This window comes from Tripterygium wilfordii, chromosome 15 (assembly GCF_013401445.1).
Source record: "Tripterygium wilfordii isolate XIE 37 chromosome 15, ASM1340144v1, whole genome shotgun sequence".
In the NCBI taxonomy this organism is placed as follows: domain Eukaryota; kingdom Viridiplantae; phylum Streptophyta; class Magnoliopsida; order Celastrales; family Celastraceae; genus Tripterygium; species Tripterygium wilfordii.
The window spans coordinates 12,715,986-12,734,752 of NC_052246.1; the positions used below are offsets into that span (position 1 = coordinate 12,715,986).

An 18,767-nucleotide genomic window follows, 5' to 3' on the forward strand; every position below is an offset into this window, starting at 1 on the left:
CAAATGGGCTGAACATCTCTTGACCAGAAAAATTAGTAGTCCAACACGCGAGAAAGTCGATTGAGATGGGCTGGACATCCTTTCTACAAATATTGAATCGTCCAACATGAGAGGTAGATGGGCCTCAGTCACACTTAGTTTGGGGCCACATGGGTCTCACCTCTAGGAAGGCCCGAAAGCCAGTGGCCCAGTGCACCTGTCAACTTCTTCTCTAATACTGTCCAAGCAGTGATCGACAATTTCTCACTAAATATTTATATACGTAAAATGTTCAAACAAAACATCTAATGAAAGATTTTTCAGATACTGAACGCTATGTTGCAAAGTACTAGCAAAAGAGAGCAGAAAAAAAAAAATGTAGAGGTAGCCCAACATTTGCTCTTCTACAAAAGAAAAAAATGCTCCACCTCCAACCATGTTTTCTAATCAAGCTGTCCTACAGTCCTAGAGTTCCAATGAGTAACCCTATAAAATCATTTACATTTTGCACAATCTACAACTTACCGCATTGGTTTGATCTGACTACTACTTTCCAGTTTCCATATTACTGTAACATCTATATCTGAGGCCTCAAAAAGGCCTGCCTAGAATCAGCAAGCAACATGTGCATCTACAAATTACAATATAGTTTGAAGAATATAGGACGAAAACCACCCTGATCCTTCATTACCTCAATTTTCATGTGTTAAACGTTATTGACTTCGCGGTTGTTAGCATGAGCTGTCCGGCTGCCGTGAGAGCTCTTTCTCAGCAAAATCAAGCAACCTTCTCAATCTTAAAACCATGTCACAATGGAATGGCAGTGCAGTTCGTCTTTCCAAATAGGCCGGGCTCGCAGTCATCCATGACAGGGCATGAATCTCTGCTGCAATAGACTTGAGGATGAAATGGGTCTCAATTTCAAAATCTTTAGCTTCCGAGCTTGGAGTACGCCCTCCCTGTTTCATGACTCCCCTGAGAAGTTTATCCCGAGGAACATTATTACTTCCATAATAATCAATGAGGCTGACTGAAAGAACCGAAGGCCATTCTTCTCTTGAGTTACTCCTACAGTCTTTCCTCATTGAAGGTACAGCTTTTGAAACCACAAAACCAGTGGAAAGGGGAATCGCAAAGCCCTTGCTGTGAAGGAGATGGGCAAGAGGTGGCGACTCTGTAGTTAGGCATGTGGGAAGCTGAAGAGGTGTTGGTGGGAGGAAGCGCATGCTAGGGGATGGAATTAACATATAAGCTGCAGATGTTGAGCCAAGAGATTTAACTGGAGTGAACCCTTCCAGATAGCAAGATGGCCCCATGCCATTAACACCCTGAGTTCCTCCTGCACCAGACTTGCCATCAATACCTACCAAAGAACCTTAAAAATTATTAACTCAGAGATGACAAGCAAAGGATCTCTCTGAGGAAAGGACCTTGCCATTGTATCAACAACTACACAGCCAAAAAAAAAATAAAAAAAATAGTGTTAACAACAAAATCACATGATTATGTACCATTTTCAAGGGTCAATTTCTTCAATAAAAACCAAGATTTACTCTCATAAGGTAGTTTTTTCCACTTTCAAATGCCCAGCTGAATGGGTTGGAAACAGGTTTTAAAGGTGGTGGATTTGGGCTCAAAGTTGTGCTGGATCTAGGAATCAGATTTTTTTCTCTCGTTCAGCTACATTAGTAGACTTGGTCTCTTAATATAGAACCCCAACCAAGCAAATTTTCATCTAGATGCTTCAGTCCTCACAATCTTGTTAATCGGGATTTATTTATAGTGTTCTTTCATAAAAATTTTATTTTCCTTTGTTTATTCTACCAGACAAAGAAAATTGCACACTCTGCTGAACAGGTATGATCATGCATTTCATTGGGAATGCATGAGTGCGATAAAGCTGATAACATATGCAAGTCATACTTAATCGTGCACGCATTAATTGATGTTGCACTTTCGAGAAATTAACAATATCAGAATGACAAAAGCATAAATTAAGCATATCATGGCAGAAAATATAAAAAGTGTCTTCGATATGACAGCTTTCAATGAAAACTAACCTAATACCAAGTCCCAACTTAATTTAATTCAAGCAGGAGATTTTAGACAGCTGCTGAAACCAAAATCACTTTCCCTGCCATACTAATGGATGTTCAGTTGGATCATAACATGGCTTATAATAAATCAAATCCTTTTGATCCAAATTATACTGACAACGGAGTTCTAATAATAACCTCAATAAGGGTAAAGGTAAACAACACCCTTGCACAGGGATCCTGTAGTGTGCACCACATAATATATAGCGAGGCTGTTTTCAGGAATTGACTATGTGACCTCTAGGTTGCACCCCTGCAACTCTATCACTGGGCCACATGTTCGCCTGTAACAAAATTCAAGTTTCAATTGTTGGAAGTATCAATTCGACTGTAATTACATTTGTGCATGCATACATTTTCACACTTCAGTTTAAAGCTAATGTCTTCTAGGTGCTTAGACACTCCATTCCTAGGCAGGACAGAACTACAACATTGCATCCAGAAATAATGTAATAATGATTGTTAAGATTAGTTACTTTCCATTCAACCCAATAAGTTAACTTGTAGGGTTGGGGCATTTTACATCATTTATACATATTCTAACACTCCTCCCGTGTGGGCTGGGCAATCCAACGGTCTAACACGTGCACAATAAAGAATGTATAACAATGATGTAGTTACAGGCTCACACATAGATCTATTGGTTCAAACTGTGATCCAAAAGAAATGAAAAATGGAAGGAGAAGGGAGAATGAAAGCTTACCGGAAGACAGTGAATCAGCTTGCAAAACTAAATGCAAAGAATGGTCCATTGAGATCGCAGCAAAACTAATGCTCTGCACCCATTGAAGCATCCCTCTGGAGTTGTCAGCCACTACATGTGAGCCCATAAGCTGCTTTCTCGTATTGGGTTGTCCTAAAACACCTTTCATAAAGCCAGAGGTCTTTGAATGAAGGCTATATAATGGATTAGGTGAGGAGGGGAGAGTTCTATCTTGGATCAAGCTCATGTCTTGTTGCTGCAAGGAAGACCCATTATTGTTGGCAGGCATCCCATCAGGCACAGATCGCCGCAGTTGCAGGGGCCATTTCTTTACGTCAGATCCCCCAACTGAATAAATGGCTTTCTGCCACTCTGTTTAATGACATAGCAGAAACCAAACAATACAATGTCAAGCCAAATTTCAAATTGAAAAAATGAAAAAAAATCTGGAGAAATAATCATCTCATCCGAGAGGTCTTTCAACAGGATAGACATTACTATTTATATAAGGCCACACAGTCCTCATCAGGCAAAGCAGATTAAAAAAGAATGTAATTAAACCACCAACAAACACTGTGTAACTAGTACTCATACACACTGTAAATCTAAATGTAACACATTTGACAAGGAGTTACCTTCAATTGCCACAACAGACTAGAAACAATGGAACAACTCAATACCTAAAATGGCTTTTTTCCCTACATAAGACAGAAAAAGAGAAATACAAGATGATGAAATAAATTCGATTACCTAGGTATTCAAGCTCATAGAAACTTCCAATACGTGCAATCATGAAATCCCTAGGTTTGGCAGCATCGGTATCAGATGAGGAGCATGCCTGAAGTATCTGACAGCCTTGATGAAGAATTTGCACAAACAGGCATTGCAAACCCTTTGTGTCTTGCCGACTGCTAATTCCACCAAAAGGAAATATGTGGCTGTCTAGCAATTCTCCCCTGGCATCTGTCCAGACACATGCCAACCAGCGCCAATCCTCTGTCCATCCATAGCAACAATGCAGGCTTGCAAGAGTCCTTTGACAGCCAGACCCAAAGCCATCAGGCTCAGGTAAATCAAGTTGTGATCCCAGTCCGGTATCCGTAGTTCCTGCTGAACCAGTGCTTTGGATGAAGCCTCCACTACCATCATCAACTAATGGCTTTGAAGATTCAGAGGCTAAGTTACCAAGAGCTGAAGGTGATACTGCATGCTCTAAAGAACCGGGTTCCGCAAGGATAAAAAGTGGTTCAAACATATAACGAATCTCATCATGGACAACAGATTCTCCATTTCTGTTTGGATCACAGTTTGAACCCATAGATCTAGTTGTTTGCCACGAATTGTCCCAGCTACCAGATCTCAAACCAGCATCTATTTGACCCTCTCTGGGAAGAGAAGTTCCAGTGACTCGAGGACCAAGACAGTCCTTCCACATCCCGGGAATAGGAGCCATTTGTGTCAAAACTGAATGTGATCTAGTGGATAACAATGATGATGGGATGGCATCATTAGAGGATCCTCGAGGAATTCGCCTCGCTTTGTTGTATATGGTGAAAGCAGTCTCTTTTAGAATGACAAGGTCATTAAGAGCTGGTGTTGTAACCCTGAATATGGCATCAACTGTAATAATCTGCAATACTAATTTAGGAATACTGAATCCTGATAATGCAAGAACATTTGATACCAATGCTTCATCGACAGCTGCAGAACAGCTTAGTGCCTTCTCAACCTGACTCTTCAATACAGATCTTCTTTCTCTCTCTGGTGCAAGAATAACCGATCCCACAGCAATAGAAGATGCAACAACTGTTTGTAGAACCGCGTTAGGCTCAGGGAAGGGGCAGACTACATAGATAACCTACACGTTTAAGGAAAAAACAGGACTCAGTGCCAGAAAAGTTTACTGTGTAATCCCTACAGGAGTTTGCATGCATTTCAGAAAAGAATGAGCAGAACATAACACTAAAACCAGTACTTAAAGTTTACAAGTTTAGGAGAAACGAGAAGCGAAAAATTAAATTTTAAGAAATTAGCAAAGACTAATAGGACTTGGCACTTACCATGCAAGGACTACTAATTCCTTCTTTTGGATTTGTGGGTAAGCATTGACCAATCTTCAAAGCTTTAATAGCCTTCGTAAGAGACTTAAGATAACTTGTCATATCCCAACCGTTTGACAGAGACAGTAAATAATCGCTTATTGATCCCACAAGGGATGCATCACTGCTTTCAATCTTCATTGAACGCGGGCAGTCAAGTAGAACAAAACCAGAAGATGACAATTTCCCAGAGTCAATTTCCATCTGGTTTCCCAAGCTATGAGGTGAATGAGTTCCCAGTCTGCATGTCCCGTAAACTAAGGAAGACAAAGCGCAAGGTAAAATTGAGAAAATCAACTCAACAAAAGTAAAGAAGATTCTTTATTTTTCATTCAAAAATTAGTGAAATTGAAATATAAGTAAAACCTTTTTTTTGTTTTAAAGAGAAGAAAAAACAAAACTACAAGTACGCATAATAAGCATGTAGTATGTATTACTGTATTAGTAACATGAAAAGACGTGTACAAGACTCCAATTTTACATGCATTTGGAAGTCAAACAAACGCTTCATGTTAGGACTTGAAGCCAAAAAATTCGCTTACCAGTTCCCAGCTGTTGGAAAAAGTCGGTAGCAGCAGAAATTAGGGGATCAATGTCTGGACATATAACGTTGTAACTAATCTGCAGGAATCGATCACAGGGTTGCAGTATCATTGGCAAAAGTTAATATTCAGAATTAGGGGGAGATGGGAGAGGGAAAGTAGATCCATAGTTGTCTCAGTAATGCTAGTTGCAATTAGTTCTGAGAATATTACACGCTTTTGCATAGCATATGGTTCGAGAGGAGCCTTCTCCCAGTGTTGTAAAGAGCATGCCGATGTCTTAAGCCAATCATCCTGGAACCTATAACATAAATCAGATTAATTGGAGATTGGGATTGTGTAAGCAAACAATTGATAAAGTTACACAGCAGAAAAAATTTAACCCTCATAACTTTTAGACATATTTATTGAACTTAAAAGACAACAGAAGCAAGCTATATTAGTCCATTAACACCATAATATAATGCGATACTTATGCAGCAAAACCAACACACGTGTCTTCATGCTTTAATTCCACACCAAAATAAGGATAGCAGATCATCTAAAAGAATCCTGAACAACTTTGCACTTTAACTAATATGCCAAAATAAAAATAATCCAATCAACACTATCATCTAAATAAAAACTCGTCTAGACTATTCTCTCCACCAGATATAGAAACATGAGCAGAAGGAATCATTTCAAAATCAAATGATGCGATCAATTCCTGAACTAATCCACAACAACACTACTTCCAAGTCCACTTCTTCCTAATACTGTATTTCCTCCACCTTCCAAAGAATTAGATACGTAGCCTAAGTAGATCACTAAGCTGAATAACTACTAGATTCAGTAAATTTTATGGAAATTTGATAAAACTTCTTTTCTTTTGATTTCCCATCTTGCAACTAATGTAAAGAAAACTTTCTATATTAGACATATTGTTCTTATCAAGTAAGATCAATAATCGTCTACACATGCTCTTAATCATGCTCAAACATATTGCAGGGTTGTGAAAAGAGATTTGAACAATGTGATGGTTCCACCTTAAAAAACTTCTTTTTAAGAAGAAGAAAAAAATCTATCGATGAACTTTGTGGGAGCTGAAGGGTTCAATTTCAACATCTTCCAATAAATATTTACTGCTGAAAACCATGAAAAAACAAAAGCAAACTCATCACATAATTACAAAAAGCTTTTATTCGAAACAGGGAGGAAGTTTCCGAAACCTATACTTATCTGAGTTCCCCATCTTTCCAACAAACAGCGATGCCAAATACAAACCAAGAGTGGAGAATAGAAATACATCTTAGTTATATTGTCAGTATGATAGTTTCTCTTAAAAAATAAAGATGTGGCTACAATATCAAAAGAAAGAACATAAGTAAAAATAATTGGACTCCACTCTCCACAGGAAAATAACCTACAGGAGCATAAATTGAAGGAAACTAAGAAAACCTGTTAGAGTTGTATTCCCGTAAAATTAATCAGTTCAAATTTGATTATTCAAGACTAACTTGTTTGTGGATGCATGGCATGCTGTTATTTTACATCAGCCTCTCCATCTTGCAAGAAATGCTAAATTTGTAATCTAATATATCAGATCCACATTTGGAAAGGAAAAACACTGACTAGAATGCATACCCCACAAGTATCGCAGGTGAAGGCAGAACAGAAAGCGTTGGTCTAAGACGACAGCACAATTGCTGCTCCAACTCTATTTCTTGGCTTGATCTTCTTTGGCATGTCTCATCCACTTTTGACCCATCTGTTGCACTGGTAACTGCATCACAGGAGAATCTGCTTAGTATGTGGAAATTCATTCCCACTGTGTCCACACAACACAAGTACTTGTATACCTTTGAGGGTAGAAGATCCAGCAGAAGACTGAGTTGGACTCATTGGTTCTCCAACAGATGAAGTAAAAGTACTTGAAGAATCTCGGTATTCACTTATATTGGACTCTGCAAAAGATCCATCCCCAGTCATTGGTGTATCACATGATTGACTGCGTCCTTTGCACCAATCTATGACAGACAAGGGACCAACTAAATTTCCAAATGCAGTTTTTAAGGCTGTTTTGATTTCAGACTGCAGCAAACTGATCACAGAAGAAGGATGAATCTGGAAAGGAACAATATTGATAAGGATCATAACAACTAGAGCCCCAAATAATAGCTAAATGAAAATATAAGCAATCATGGTGTTGTCATCCACAAATAGTGTTTCTGAGAAACACCCATAAAAAACTAGGGATATGCATGGATGTCACTTAAGAAGAGTGGACAGGAAAATGATGAAACAGCTTTAATGTATAAGTCTAATCAAAAGTCCTAAAACCAAACCAGTAAATTGCTCACCTGAGAATTGCTTAGTATAAACACAAAGATATCGCCAGGAACACCAATAAAACAGACACTATTCATTTTTAATAAAAATAATTTAGAATGTCAAAAGTATCCTCCAACAAATTAATAGATAAGAAAGAGTTGATAATGCATAAATGAAGTATCATTAGAAACCACACAAGATTCAAATCCAAGTCCTCTGAGTTTATGGCTGGACCCAAAGTCCCACTCCCATTCAACCGGGCTTAGTGGGGTACTCCATTTGGTTGATGTAATTGCAAATTTTAGCCTCACATCAGAAGCATCACAGGCATGTGACACCATAAAAAATCTAGACTCTAGAGATGATGTCAATCAACAATTAACAATAAAAGTCCATGCTCCATATCTTTCTGTGCTGCACTTGACGCTACAAGCAAGGCTTTAATAGCATAAGCATGATCCACAACAAGTACTTATCACCTAATAACAGAACCAACTTGATACGGGAAATAAGCAATTGAAAGATAAATTAGCATTCGAATGACATAGAATAGCTCACATCTGCAGAAAGAGGATCAATTAACTCCACACCAGCAATGTCCAATGAATGACAAGAAGCCAAAGTTCCCCCGCATCCTGCATGGACCATTGACGGACCACATGAGAAACCCCGCCTCCATTGCTCTTGCAATGCAAGCCAACCATAAGGGCCATCGCCACAATCTGTGTCCAAAGCCACATCAACAAAAGATGTAGCTTGCTGGACTAGTAATGGCAAGCCATCAAGAAGCTCCATTAGGTGCTGTGTCTGCTGGTAAGAGAGAATGCCTTCCTCAGTGAATGCGTGATGAGGCAAAGATGGGATAACTTCAATACTTGGTGAATTAGTAGGTTTTGATACGTTAGCAACTCCAACAGAACGCCAAACACCAACAGGTGCACTCAAATGCCCATCTTGAACAACACCATCAAAATCACCAGCTATTCTAACTGGTATAGATTCTTTTTTCTTCACTTCATACCAGCTAGATACATTGTCAGTCATTGTACTACAGTCACCAGCCAGCTGATTCAAAACAGTGCTTCCAGTTAACCAACTCAAGCTAGGAGGTGCAGGTATACTGGATGATAAGAGTAGGTGCCTCATCTTGCACATAGAAGCTTGGAACATAATGCATTCAACTTCAGTAGCCAGGACAGTTTTCGTAGATAAGAGGATATGCTCTGTTGCTGATGTTCCTTCAGATATTTTACTCTGGATGGAATTCACAGCATTTGTAGAATTGAAAGTTGACAATGCAGATGTCGCCATTCCATCACTAGCAGCAGTGCCACCATTGTTGGTGAATAATTTCTTATCTTGTTTCATTTTCCCACTGTCCACATAAATGTAATATTTACCTGATTGACGAATACCGTTTGCATCATGTCTTCCAGGGCAGATTTTTGGATTGACAACAGTGCCAGTCTTCTCATCTGATACATCTAAGCAGGGTGAAGAAGGCGGTGTCGCACCATAAACGTAATTGTTTGGGCTTGAATTTGAGCTCTCCAGTTTACATGATTTTGGGACATATGGGTTTCTGAATTTAGATAAAGATAACTCACTGGTAGGGGTCTCAACTGCTCCATACTCCGGAGCAAATGTCATCAAAGCTTCAGCTTTAATTAGATGATCAAACTCACTTGTCAAAGAAGCTGGAGGGCAGTCAATTGGATCAATGGCAATGCTCATTCCACTGTTTTCCACTTCTTGATTTTTGCTCACACACTCCTCAGTGACTGCGGGAGGAGTATTAAAGTTATCAAAAGTTGGAAAACCTACAGGTAAAAGCATCTGATTTGAAACATCCACCATGCCTGGGCTGCCATCAACATCTCCACATTCTGGAGCAGGGAACATTAGAGCTTGTGACTCTGCAGTTCCAGGAGGCTTCAAGAAAGAAAAGACAAAAGTAAGATCTAACAGGAGTTTTTCTAGAGAAGAATATTTAACAGATTGAAATTATCTATGAAAAAAAGGGAAACGCAGAAAGGTGAGGCACCCAGGAAACATAGCCCCAAACAACGATCACCTCAAAGGCAAGAGAACACACATAAATAAAGTGTTAAGAGAGGAGGGGAGACGGGGTTTTTTTTGGGAGGGGGAGGGGGAAGGGATGCGATGGTGGGTGGGTGTTGGGAGAACACTGAACTTGACCTAAGCAAAACCTTCAAAGTCTTGAGATTACAAAGTATTAGTTGATATACAAACAGAAAAGTTTCCCTAGAGATTGACTTCAAGTATATCGAATACTTCAGTCACGTAAAACTGTTCTACTTTCCTACTATGTCTATGTGGACATGTCAGAGCACTATACTATTTCAGTGCCATGAAAAGGATAAAACTGATACAACTAATGCATAAACCACTTCACTCAAATAGCTGAGATTTATAACGTATTACCTCCCCAAAAGGTAAAACATCATTCTCAAAAAAGTCCCCGAAATCTCCAAACTCGGAGAGTAGAGCTTGGATATCCATGCCTATACCTTTGTCGTCATCATCCCAATCCCAATGAGATCCTATCTGCTCATTTGCAACTCCTGTGATATCTGAATTGTTTACTTCTCCAGAACCAAAATCAGATTTGTATGCATCTTGCATGTGAGCATTAGTGACCGTACCCGCTTGACCAAATGACTCTGCTGTACTTGCTCGAGGGCGCTTCAAACCCTGCCCAGAAAGTGAAAATAACTTAGATTGCTCATTTCTGAATCATATCAGACCGCCAAAAAAGACACCACTTTGAAGCTAATAGATTCAAATGCCCTTAAATAATTCCTGAAGTGCCCTCGAAACATAAAACTTTGATTCCTTTCACAAGCAGCAGCAGTGAGCAGCATAAAAGATAATATTGATGTGCAGATAATAAGAACAAGGAATAAAAATGCTCATAGATGAAAAGAACAGCATGGTTGGTTAATGTTAGAATATATATAAAAGGTGTGAAACGCCCCAAACCAACCAGTTAACTTATTTGGTTAAATGACAAAGTAACTAATCTTAACATGGAATCGGAGTGAGAGGTCTTGCATTCGAACCTTAGCTTTCGCAATTTAAAACCACCATTTATTATTGCCCCAAGCATGGGCCATTGTGTGTTTGTTGTTGCTCTAGTGTTGGGCTGTCGGAGTTGCCCAGCCCACATGTGAGGGAGAGTGTTAGAATATATATAAAAGGTGTGAAACGCCCCAAACCAACAAGTTAACTTATTGGGTTGAATGACAAAGTACTAATTTTAACAGTTAACATTCAGTAAAAAATCTCTCCAGCACATTTTTTCGTCTGGTAGTCAAAACCCATTTTATTTAGATCAGAAATACAATTTGTGTGTCTGAACAATAAATCATATAAGTTATGAAAAGGAAACATGTAAATCTAAGATTAGATAACATGTATTAAAGCTGATTCGCAAAAACCAATTCAGAACCCAGAGGAGGGGCAAAAAAAAGCCAAAAAAATTAGTCAATCGTTCAGAAAAGAAAATGCAAAAGAAGGCTTTATGAAGTCTCGTACAAATGATCAATAATTCACTGATATAATATTACGAATTTAGTTGTATCCAATGGTACTTCTGTACACAAAGCTCTTGTGCAGTGGCTGGGTTTGGGAGCAGATAGGATGTACACATACCTTACCCTCACATAATATGGGGAGCGGCAATTTCCATGTTGCACTACCGCAACTCTAAACACACAGAGTCCAAAACAAAAAACACAACAAAAATCAACTACTAAAATTACAATATTCTATGTTGTAATTTTAATAAAGGAAAATAATGTAAAACTTAGATCTAATGTGTACAGAAGCTCGTACGTTTAGACACATATGATGTTTGCCTATAGCATCTTTGATAGTGGCTCGAGTGGCTTTCTCAAATATAAAGATAGATACGCATGGTTTTTTAATTGCAAATGACATAAATATTGAATAGATTATAGAAATTAGCATATGAAGATAGAAGAGATACTTCCAACAAAAGAATATAAACTAATAGCAGTACCAATTTGGAGGAATCGTTTTCTATCTGATCACTAGAAGATAAACCGGACTTTCGACATGTTAATGAATCTGCATCAGCCTCAAGGTCTCCAGAACCAGTAGTCATCTTATATTCACTATCACTGGAGCTGCTGCTAATTGAGCTAACACTGCTACTATTACTATTGCTACTGCTGTTGTAACTGCACTCCATGTGTACTCCGCTGGTCTCAATCCAAGATCCATGCATAGACACTGCATTGCCAGCACTGTAGAAACAGAAGTAACATGAAAAGAGGAACTTGAAAATTCATAGCCTAATCCAAAAGAATTTCACATTACACAAACAAACAAGCAACAAAAAATTAACGAATGACATTAAATAGACAATGGCTACCGATAAGAATCTCTGAATCTCATAATACCAAAAGGGATCATAGATAGCTTTTACAGAGGAATAGAACAAATAAACCACCACCTCATCAAAGATAAAATTCATATGAACGCCTTTTAATAGACCAAGGTCCGTGTGTGTGTGTGTATATATATATATATATATATAATATTTTAGCCTTTTAGATACTTAGTCTCGGCCATAATTTCCTAAGAGGTGCTCCAATAAAAAGGAAATTGGAGCGCAGCCAATGAAGGTGTTGGTCATCCAAGTGACTATGTCATTGCCAACGGAAAAACCAAGACTCAGCTATGTCAGATCTAATCAAACCCATAGGAAAGCTCAAAGCTCTGATCTAAGTCTAGAACATATTATAGCAAAGTTTTATAGACGAAACCATTTCACTTATCAGAAAGTACGAATATGCGGTTGGGTCACAAGATGTTGCCCAAATATCGAAGCCTTTTTTCTGGTCTATTATCAAACGAGATATCAAAGCAACAATTCCTCGAGCAATGACAGAACAATGATAAGTCTAAGAAACAGTACCAACCAATGCACAAAGAAAGATGAACCAGGCAAAGATGGCCCTATCCAGTTTTGCAGCCAAAATCTGCAAGTTCAAACCATCATGTAAGTTTGAGAAATATGCAGGACTAGGTATAAGCAAACCCAAAGCTCCAGTGAAACCACCAATGCTTGAGTAAGCATGTTGGTAACCATCAAAAAAAAATTGGTTAGGATTGCAAAAACTCTAGTTATACAAGGTATCGGTTAAGTGTAAGAGTAGAAATGGGATTAGTATTATTAGCTTGACTCCACAAAATTATTTAGGAGTAGTAAAATGCATGTATGATTATCAAAGCGCTTCTCAACATATTGGATTAACAAGTTTTGGAAAGCGTGAACATACCTCTTCAATGAAGATTTGGCAAATGGTGTTTGTAAGACGGGGACAACCACTGCCTCAGCGGGATAGATAAATGTTCTCTCTCTTGCCAATAAATGATCTGGTGATACCTTCTGGTCACCTCTTCCAACCACAGGAGATTCTGCAACATTATACCTAGGTAAATTCCTGATGGAATTTGAGTTTGATTGCAGTGCCTTCTCACTTTCAGATCTAGGGCAACCAATTGTAACTTCAACATAGCAATTTTGTCCCCTCAGCTGACAACCAGAACCTTGAGAAACATAATGCTGTATAATAGATCCATTTGATGTCCTGGATCTGCAGAATTGTCAAAGCGGGTTATATACTTATATAACAGAAGAAAAGGTTACTTCAAGTACCGTTGTCTTTAGATGATTGCAGAAGAAGAAAAATCAAGTGATGAAACGAATAATAGGCCAGAAATGAAGTCACCTCAAATACACTTGTTTGACAAGATCATTTGGGCAACATCCTGTGAGCCAACCACGCATTCCATGAGGAGAAACAATCACTGCCAAAGACCATATAAAGCAGATTTAGAAGTATAGCCAAAGTAGGATATCTATGATCCATGCATAGTGATTTGTAAACAAATTTCAAAATGGAAAGAAGGTAGACAAACTCCAGTGAAGACTGAATATGCAACAGACGTCAAGTTAAATACCAGTTGGATACACATGAAAGTAACGGATAAGCAACAGACATATAAGTGTCAGAATGGTTAGATCACTTCCATTACTTTGGTTAGCAGTTAACTGACACTCTATGCAGGGCTTCAGTGAAATGAAGAATTTTGGAAATTCATTACCCATCCATAATGAGCATAATTTTTGTACAAAACCATTGCCCACCTGCAGGAAGCAAAAAAAGCTTCCTCCCACCCTCTCCACATGGCCAGAAAAGAATCTTACGTGCAAAAAGCCAAAAACAATAATGGACTTAAAATTATTTTCAAACATATTCTTTAGTCTCCCTGCTTTAGCTCTTCTCTCAACTCTAATGCAACGATTCTTTGTTAGAATATGGTATAAACGATGTGAGACGTCAACCCAACAACAAGTTAACTTATTGAGTTGAATGTCAAAGTAACTAGTCTTAGCATGGTATCGGAGTGGGAGGTCCTATGTTCAAACCTTAGCTTCCACAATTTAAGCTCTCATTTTTTGTTGCCCCAAGTGTGGGCCTTTGTGTAAGAGTAGACCTCTAGTGTTGGGCCTTCTTTGTTGTGCACATGTTGGGCCGTCAGATTTGTCCAGCGTACCGTGAGGGGGAGTGTTAGAATTTGGTATAAATATTGTGAAATGCCCAAATCAACAACTTAACTTATTGGGTTTAATGGCAAAGTAACTATCATTAACATTCTTAATCTCCATGTTAGCATACTGGGCATTAAAGTCAGTCACGGTATCAGAATACTATCAAAGAATTTACACGAACCTGGAAGTCCGTAACCAGATCTGTTAGATGAACGCGTTAACAACTGTTCCATGTCACCACTAGAAAGTGCACGAATATGCCTAGAAGCAAATAAGAAAAATATCAATTTTTCTGCAGGGCCAGGAAAATTTTATAACGAGCCAAAGATGACAGATAACTCAGGAACCACTATACTAATTAAGGTGAGAAATCTAACGAACTTTGCAGACATTATGACGTGGACAAAGATTGCCTCTTCAGTTGCAGCAAAGATGAACTCCACCACGGGCTGCCGTCTCCTAGCAAAAGCCATATCAATAGTAAGCCGAAACAAAAACTGAATGGGATCCCACCAAATTCATATACCAAAGCTAACTGGACAAGAACAAATCTTGAACTTGGAAAAAAAATAGATAAAGAAAGAAGAAATAAAATTTCAAGAAATAAAGGACCAAATAATAATAATGTCCCATTTCTCTTAGATAATAATAATACAAGTAAAATAGAATGAAAGAAATCAAAAGAGAAAAGGAGAAATCCAATCATATAGTAAACAAGTTTCACAATTTATATTAAACTTAATGCATTGAGGTGTCATAGTTGGGCAGTTGTCGGTCTAAGGGCAACCAACAACTCTGATATTGGTTTGTATTCCCTTAGCATTGACGATGATCATGTACACAGACACATAATCCCAGAATTCACAAGTAAAACCATTTATGGACAATTAGCATAGGTAAGTGTCAACAGTAATTAGAGCACACTTATTGAAAGAACTGCAACAAGTCCTTCACATCTTACAAATAAATAATGCAAATAATTAACAAAAAAGACAATAAAATTAAAAGCATCTAACAAGGAAAAGAAATATGTATTCTAGAAAAAGGAAATCTAAAAGAACAAAGCGGTCTACTTCCACCAGATCTTCTAAAACAGAACGTAAAACATCACACCATCTGAAACCTGAAGCAATGGCAAAAAGACAAACTAAGATGCAGCATACTAGAATATATGACTGTCCTCGCACCAATAGAACATCAAAATGACACAAATGAATGAATCTCTTACACTGGTTCCCCATCAATAAAAATAATTCCTTGCATCCATAGCATATAAAATGGGTACTCATCCTAACTTAAGGTTTGACTAGAACCGCAAGCCACAACTTCAAATTCCTGAAACTGTGTGGATGGGGAGAATAAATATACAATAACATCACTTCCCATTCTCGGTATGGTTAATGCCATATCCAATCCATTATCCCAATGGGTAAAAGTAAACAACACATTGCAGAAGGTGTTCATAGTGGAGGTAGGCTAAGGAAAAGAAAGACATATGGCCTTACCCCCACCCCCACCACCAATTGAAGTGAGATTGTTTCCAGGATCTGAACCTATGCCTCTGTGTTGCTTCACCGCAACTTTATTACTTGACCACGAGTTCGCCCTTGGGATATTATCACTATAACAGGGAATATTCCTATATCAAGTTCTTTGAATTTCAGAATTATGTCTTCTGATTTTAAAACTGTCTAATTATGTTCATATCATACAGACCTAATAGACTAGGCTCAGTAGAGAGGCAAGGGAATTCTAGGGCTGGCAATATGCTCGTATGTCTAATGCTCAAATCCCACCTGCTATACGTTGGGTTTAACTATCATTCCTACTAGTGGAAATCTGGGTTTGTTATCCAAGGATGCGCGAATGTGGCCTCTCCTTGAAGAGCACCCACGTAATCAAAGAAAAAGAGAAACATCTAATTCTAGATCTGAGGATTTAAATCTCAAATAGTTGATAAACAACGGTTGTTACAAGTCTTATATGTTATATCTTCTTCTTTTTCTCATGCGAGATGGAGGTGGGGTCATAAGGTTGAGTTAATACACTTCTACTCTCATTTAAAGAAGAACTCTTGTACTTCCATTTTCCAAAAAAGCATCCCATTACCTTCCAAAACAATCTTTTACATCATTTCAGTCTTGTAAATTGTCTTGTAAATGGATGACATGCCATCAAAATTTTAGCCTAAGTAAGAAGACATCAACACACACAGAATTATATATGCCACGAACAAACTTCGGAAGTTCTGTTAACTTTTTTGCAATACATATGTTGCATGACTGGCTACTGGATTGAAAATAATTCATGAACCACCTATGCTTTTCAAAATATAAGCATTTTATTGAGTGAAGAATAACACAAAGAACAATAATATCAATGCTGTATATTACATGCTTGGATTCTTCTACTATTGCATACTTTGATTCTTCTACTACTATTTATACGATATTAATACTACATAATACTACATAATACATACCACAAAGGTTCTTCGCTATGAGACGGATGAGATTTTGTGAATACATCTCCAAATCTCACATAGGAAAGTCCACTTAGTGCTCTGTAAATGCCCATTGAGTAATTGTCAAAATACAACATTGGGTATATATATATGATGATATGAGTGAGTTCCATTCAAAAAAAAATGACAATATGAACGAGAATCAACCTCTCGATACAATTTCTTAAAGCCTGAGAAAGTGCGGCTGCAACCTCTTCTGAGTCCCCAGGAGCCAACCAAAGTCCAGAAGCGATAACTTCCGCAAACCGTATTGAAATCAATACATTATTAATGAGATGATGAGATATCATTAATTTTTTATTGTTAATCAGATATCATTATGTTGTATAAAGAAATAACTTCTCACAACTAGATAGAGTACCAATAAGCTTAATATGGCCATAAATAATTAGACTAAAACTACAATTATCATTACCATTTGTCGTGCACCAACCATATAAAAAGCATCTCCAAAAAATACACACATACTTATATCAGTACCATCATACAACACAACAACCAAGGTAACAAAGGAACACATGTTACCTTTTAACCTAGAAACTGCAGGTTGAGCAGTCTCAACAACGGATGAATGGCGTTCTGGAAGAAAAAGCCAAAGCTTGATTTTTTCATCTATGAAGCAATCGGACACAGACATGGCCAGATTTAAACCTTTATAAGCTTTCAATTTTTGTTCTAACACAAGATAATAGGAGAGCACATGGCCAGTGAACCAAATTTTGTGTTTTTTTACCCGGATTATGCAAGCCTTGAGATGGATCCCAAGGTCCAACAAAAGAATTTGTCCATGTGCTGAAAAATCCCTCCTTCTGCAATTGCAGGTGAGCCGAAATGACCTGCAACATGGCAGCATCTTTTTGCTCTGATTTCACACTGTCCAACCACAAAAGTTTAAATGTTTAAATTTATGAGCAATAGCAATCTGATTCCAATAACAAAAGAGATCTGATCCTCTGCATGCCTCAGAATCTGGAAGAAAATAACAAATATAATGAAGCCCCCAATGCCAACCTTTTGTCAGGTAAAGAATTGTCATCAGATTCCTGAGGAAGAAACTGGAACCACGATAGTTGATGAAGACCTACCTATAGAAATTTCAAACGTAATTTAATTCAACAACAATTCATATCAAACCTCAATTACGATAACATAATACGGCTAAAATGAGCAGAAATCAACATAAAAAAAAAAAAAACTAAACCGTAAACCTAATGTTCCGCATTGGAAATTTGGAATTGAACACAACATCCTCGTTCATCAAAACTGAAGCCAGTAAACACAGAATCTTAGTTGACCAAATTCAATTGCAAGTGAAGGGCAAAGTTGTCCAATCAATAATGATAAACCTATTCTTCAAAAAAGTTTTAACAAACAAAAAAAAATTACACTGCCATATTCCTGAAAAGTACAGACAAGCACATACGAGTCTATAGGCACTCACTCGTGTTTTATATATACAGAGAGACTATACAGGTTAAAGGCTACCAAGTCAAGGGTTTTCAGCAGCGCAATCCATCGGAACACAAGTATCTGAAAAGAGAGAAAACAGAAGTAGAAGAGGTGTAGAGACATACAATCTTGAAAACATTCGTCCACATGACTTAGATCTTAATAACGTTCACTGCAACTCAGTTTTGTCACCAAAAGCTGCTCGGAGTGCAAACGGTGCTGGTGGCAGCTCGTTCCGCCACCGAACGTGGATTCTTTGATTCTCCTATAACAAATTTCAAATCGAGAAGCAAAGAACCGATAGGAAGATGCATAGAAGAAGCAAGGGAGGCAAGCAATTCTGCAATCGAAACCAGAATCGGAACGTTAAACTTGAAAATTCAGTTCGGTTTGGTCTTCTTCGACTTCATGCTCCCTCGTCGCTTTTTTTGCTTCTTTTTTTTCCTAATAATTTTAAA

General features: G+C 38.0%; 1 protein-coding gene across 6 annotated transcripts; it reads right to left on the reverse strand.

Annotated features, from left to right (window-relative positions):
- Positions 1–283: 283 nt before the first annotated feature.
- Positions 284–18,762, reverse strand: LOC120017166 (mediator of RNA polymerase II transcription subunit 13-like). Of its 6 annotated transcripts, none has more exons than XM_038870291.1 (23): positions 18,435–18,762; positions 17,872–17,945; positions 17,594–17,733; positions 17,386–17,472; positions 17,008–17,095; positions 16,819–16,899; positions 14,718–14,795; positions 14,518–14,597; positions 13,513–13,591; positions 13,060–13,377; positions 12,700–12,759; positions 11,775–12,021; positions 10,396–10,444; positions 10,175–10,314; positions 8,288–9,661; positions 7,258–7,522; positions 7,043–7,181; positions 5,633–5,720; positions 5,420–5,498; positions 4,839–5,134; positions 3,529–4,636; positions 2,779–3,150; positions 284–1,318 (listed from the first exon to the last, which is right to left on the reverse strand). In XM_038870291.1, the coding sequence occupies exons 1-23, from the start codon at positions 18,456–18,458 to the stop codon at positions 711–713; spliced, it is 5,874 nt and encodes a 1,957-aa protein (XP_038726219.1). In that variant the 5' UTR covers positions 18,459–18,762; the 3' UTR covers positions 284–710. The 6 variants fall into 6 exon arrangements, with proteins under 6 accessions (XP_038726219.1, XP_038726216.1, XP_038726215.1 ...); XM_038870288.1 differs by having other exon boundaries at positions 284–1,354; XM_038870287.1 differs by having other exon boundaries at positions 10,175–10,444.
- Positions 18,763–18,767: the final 5 nt, after the last annotated feature.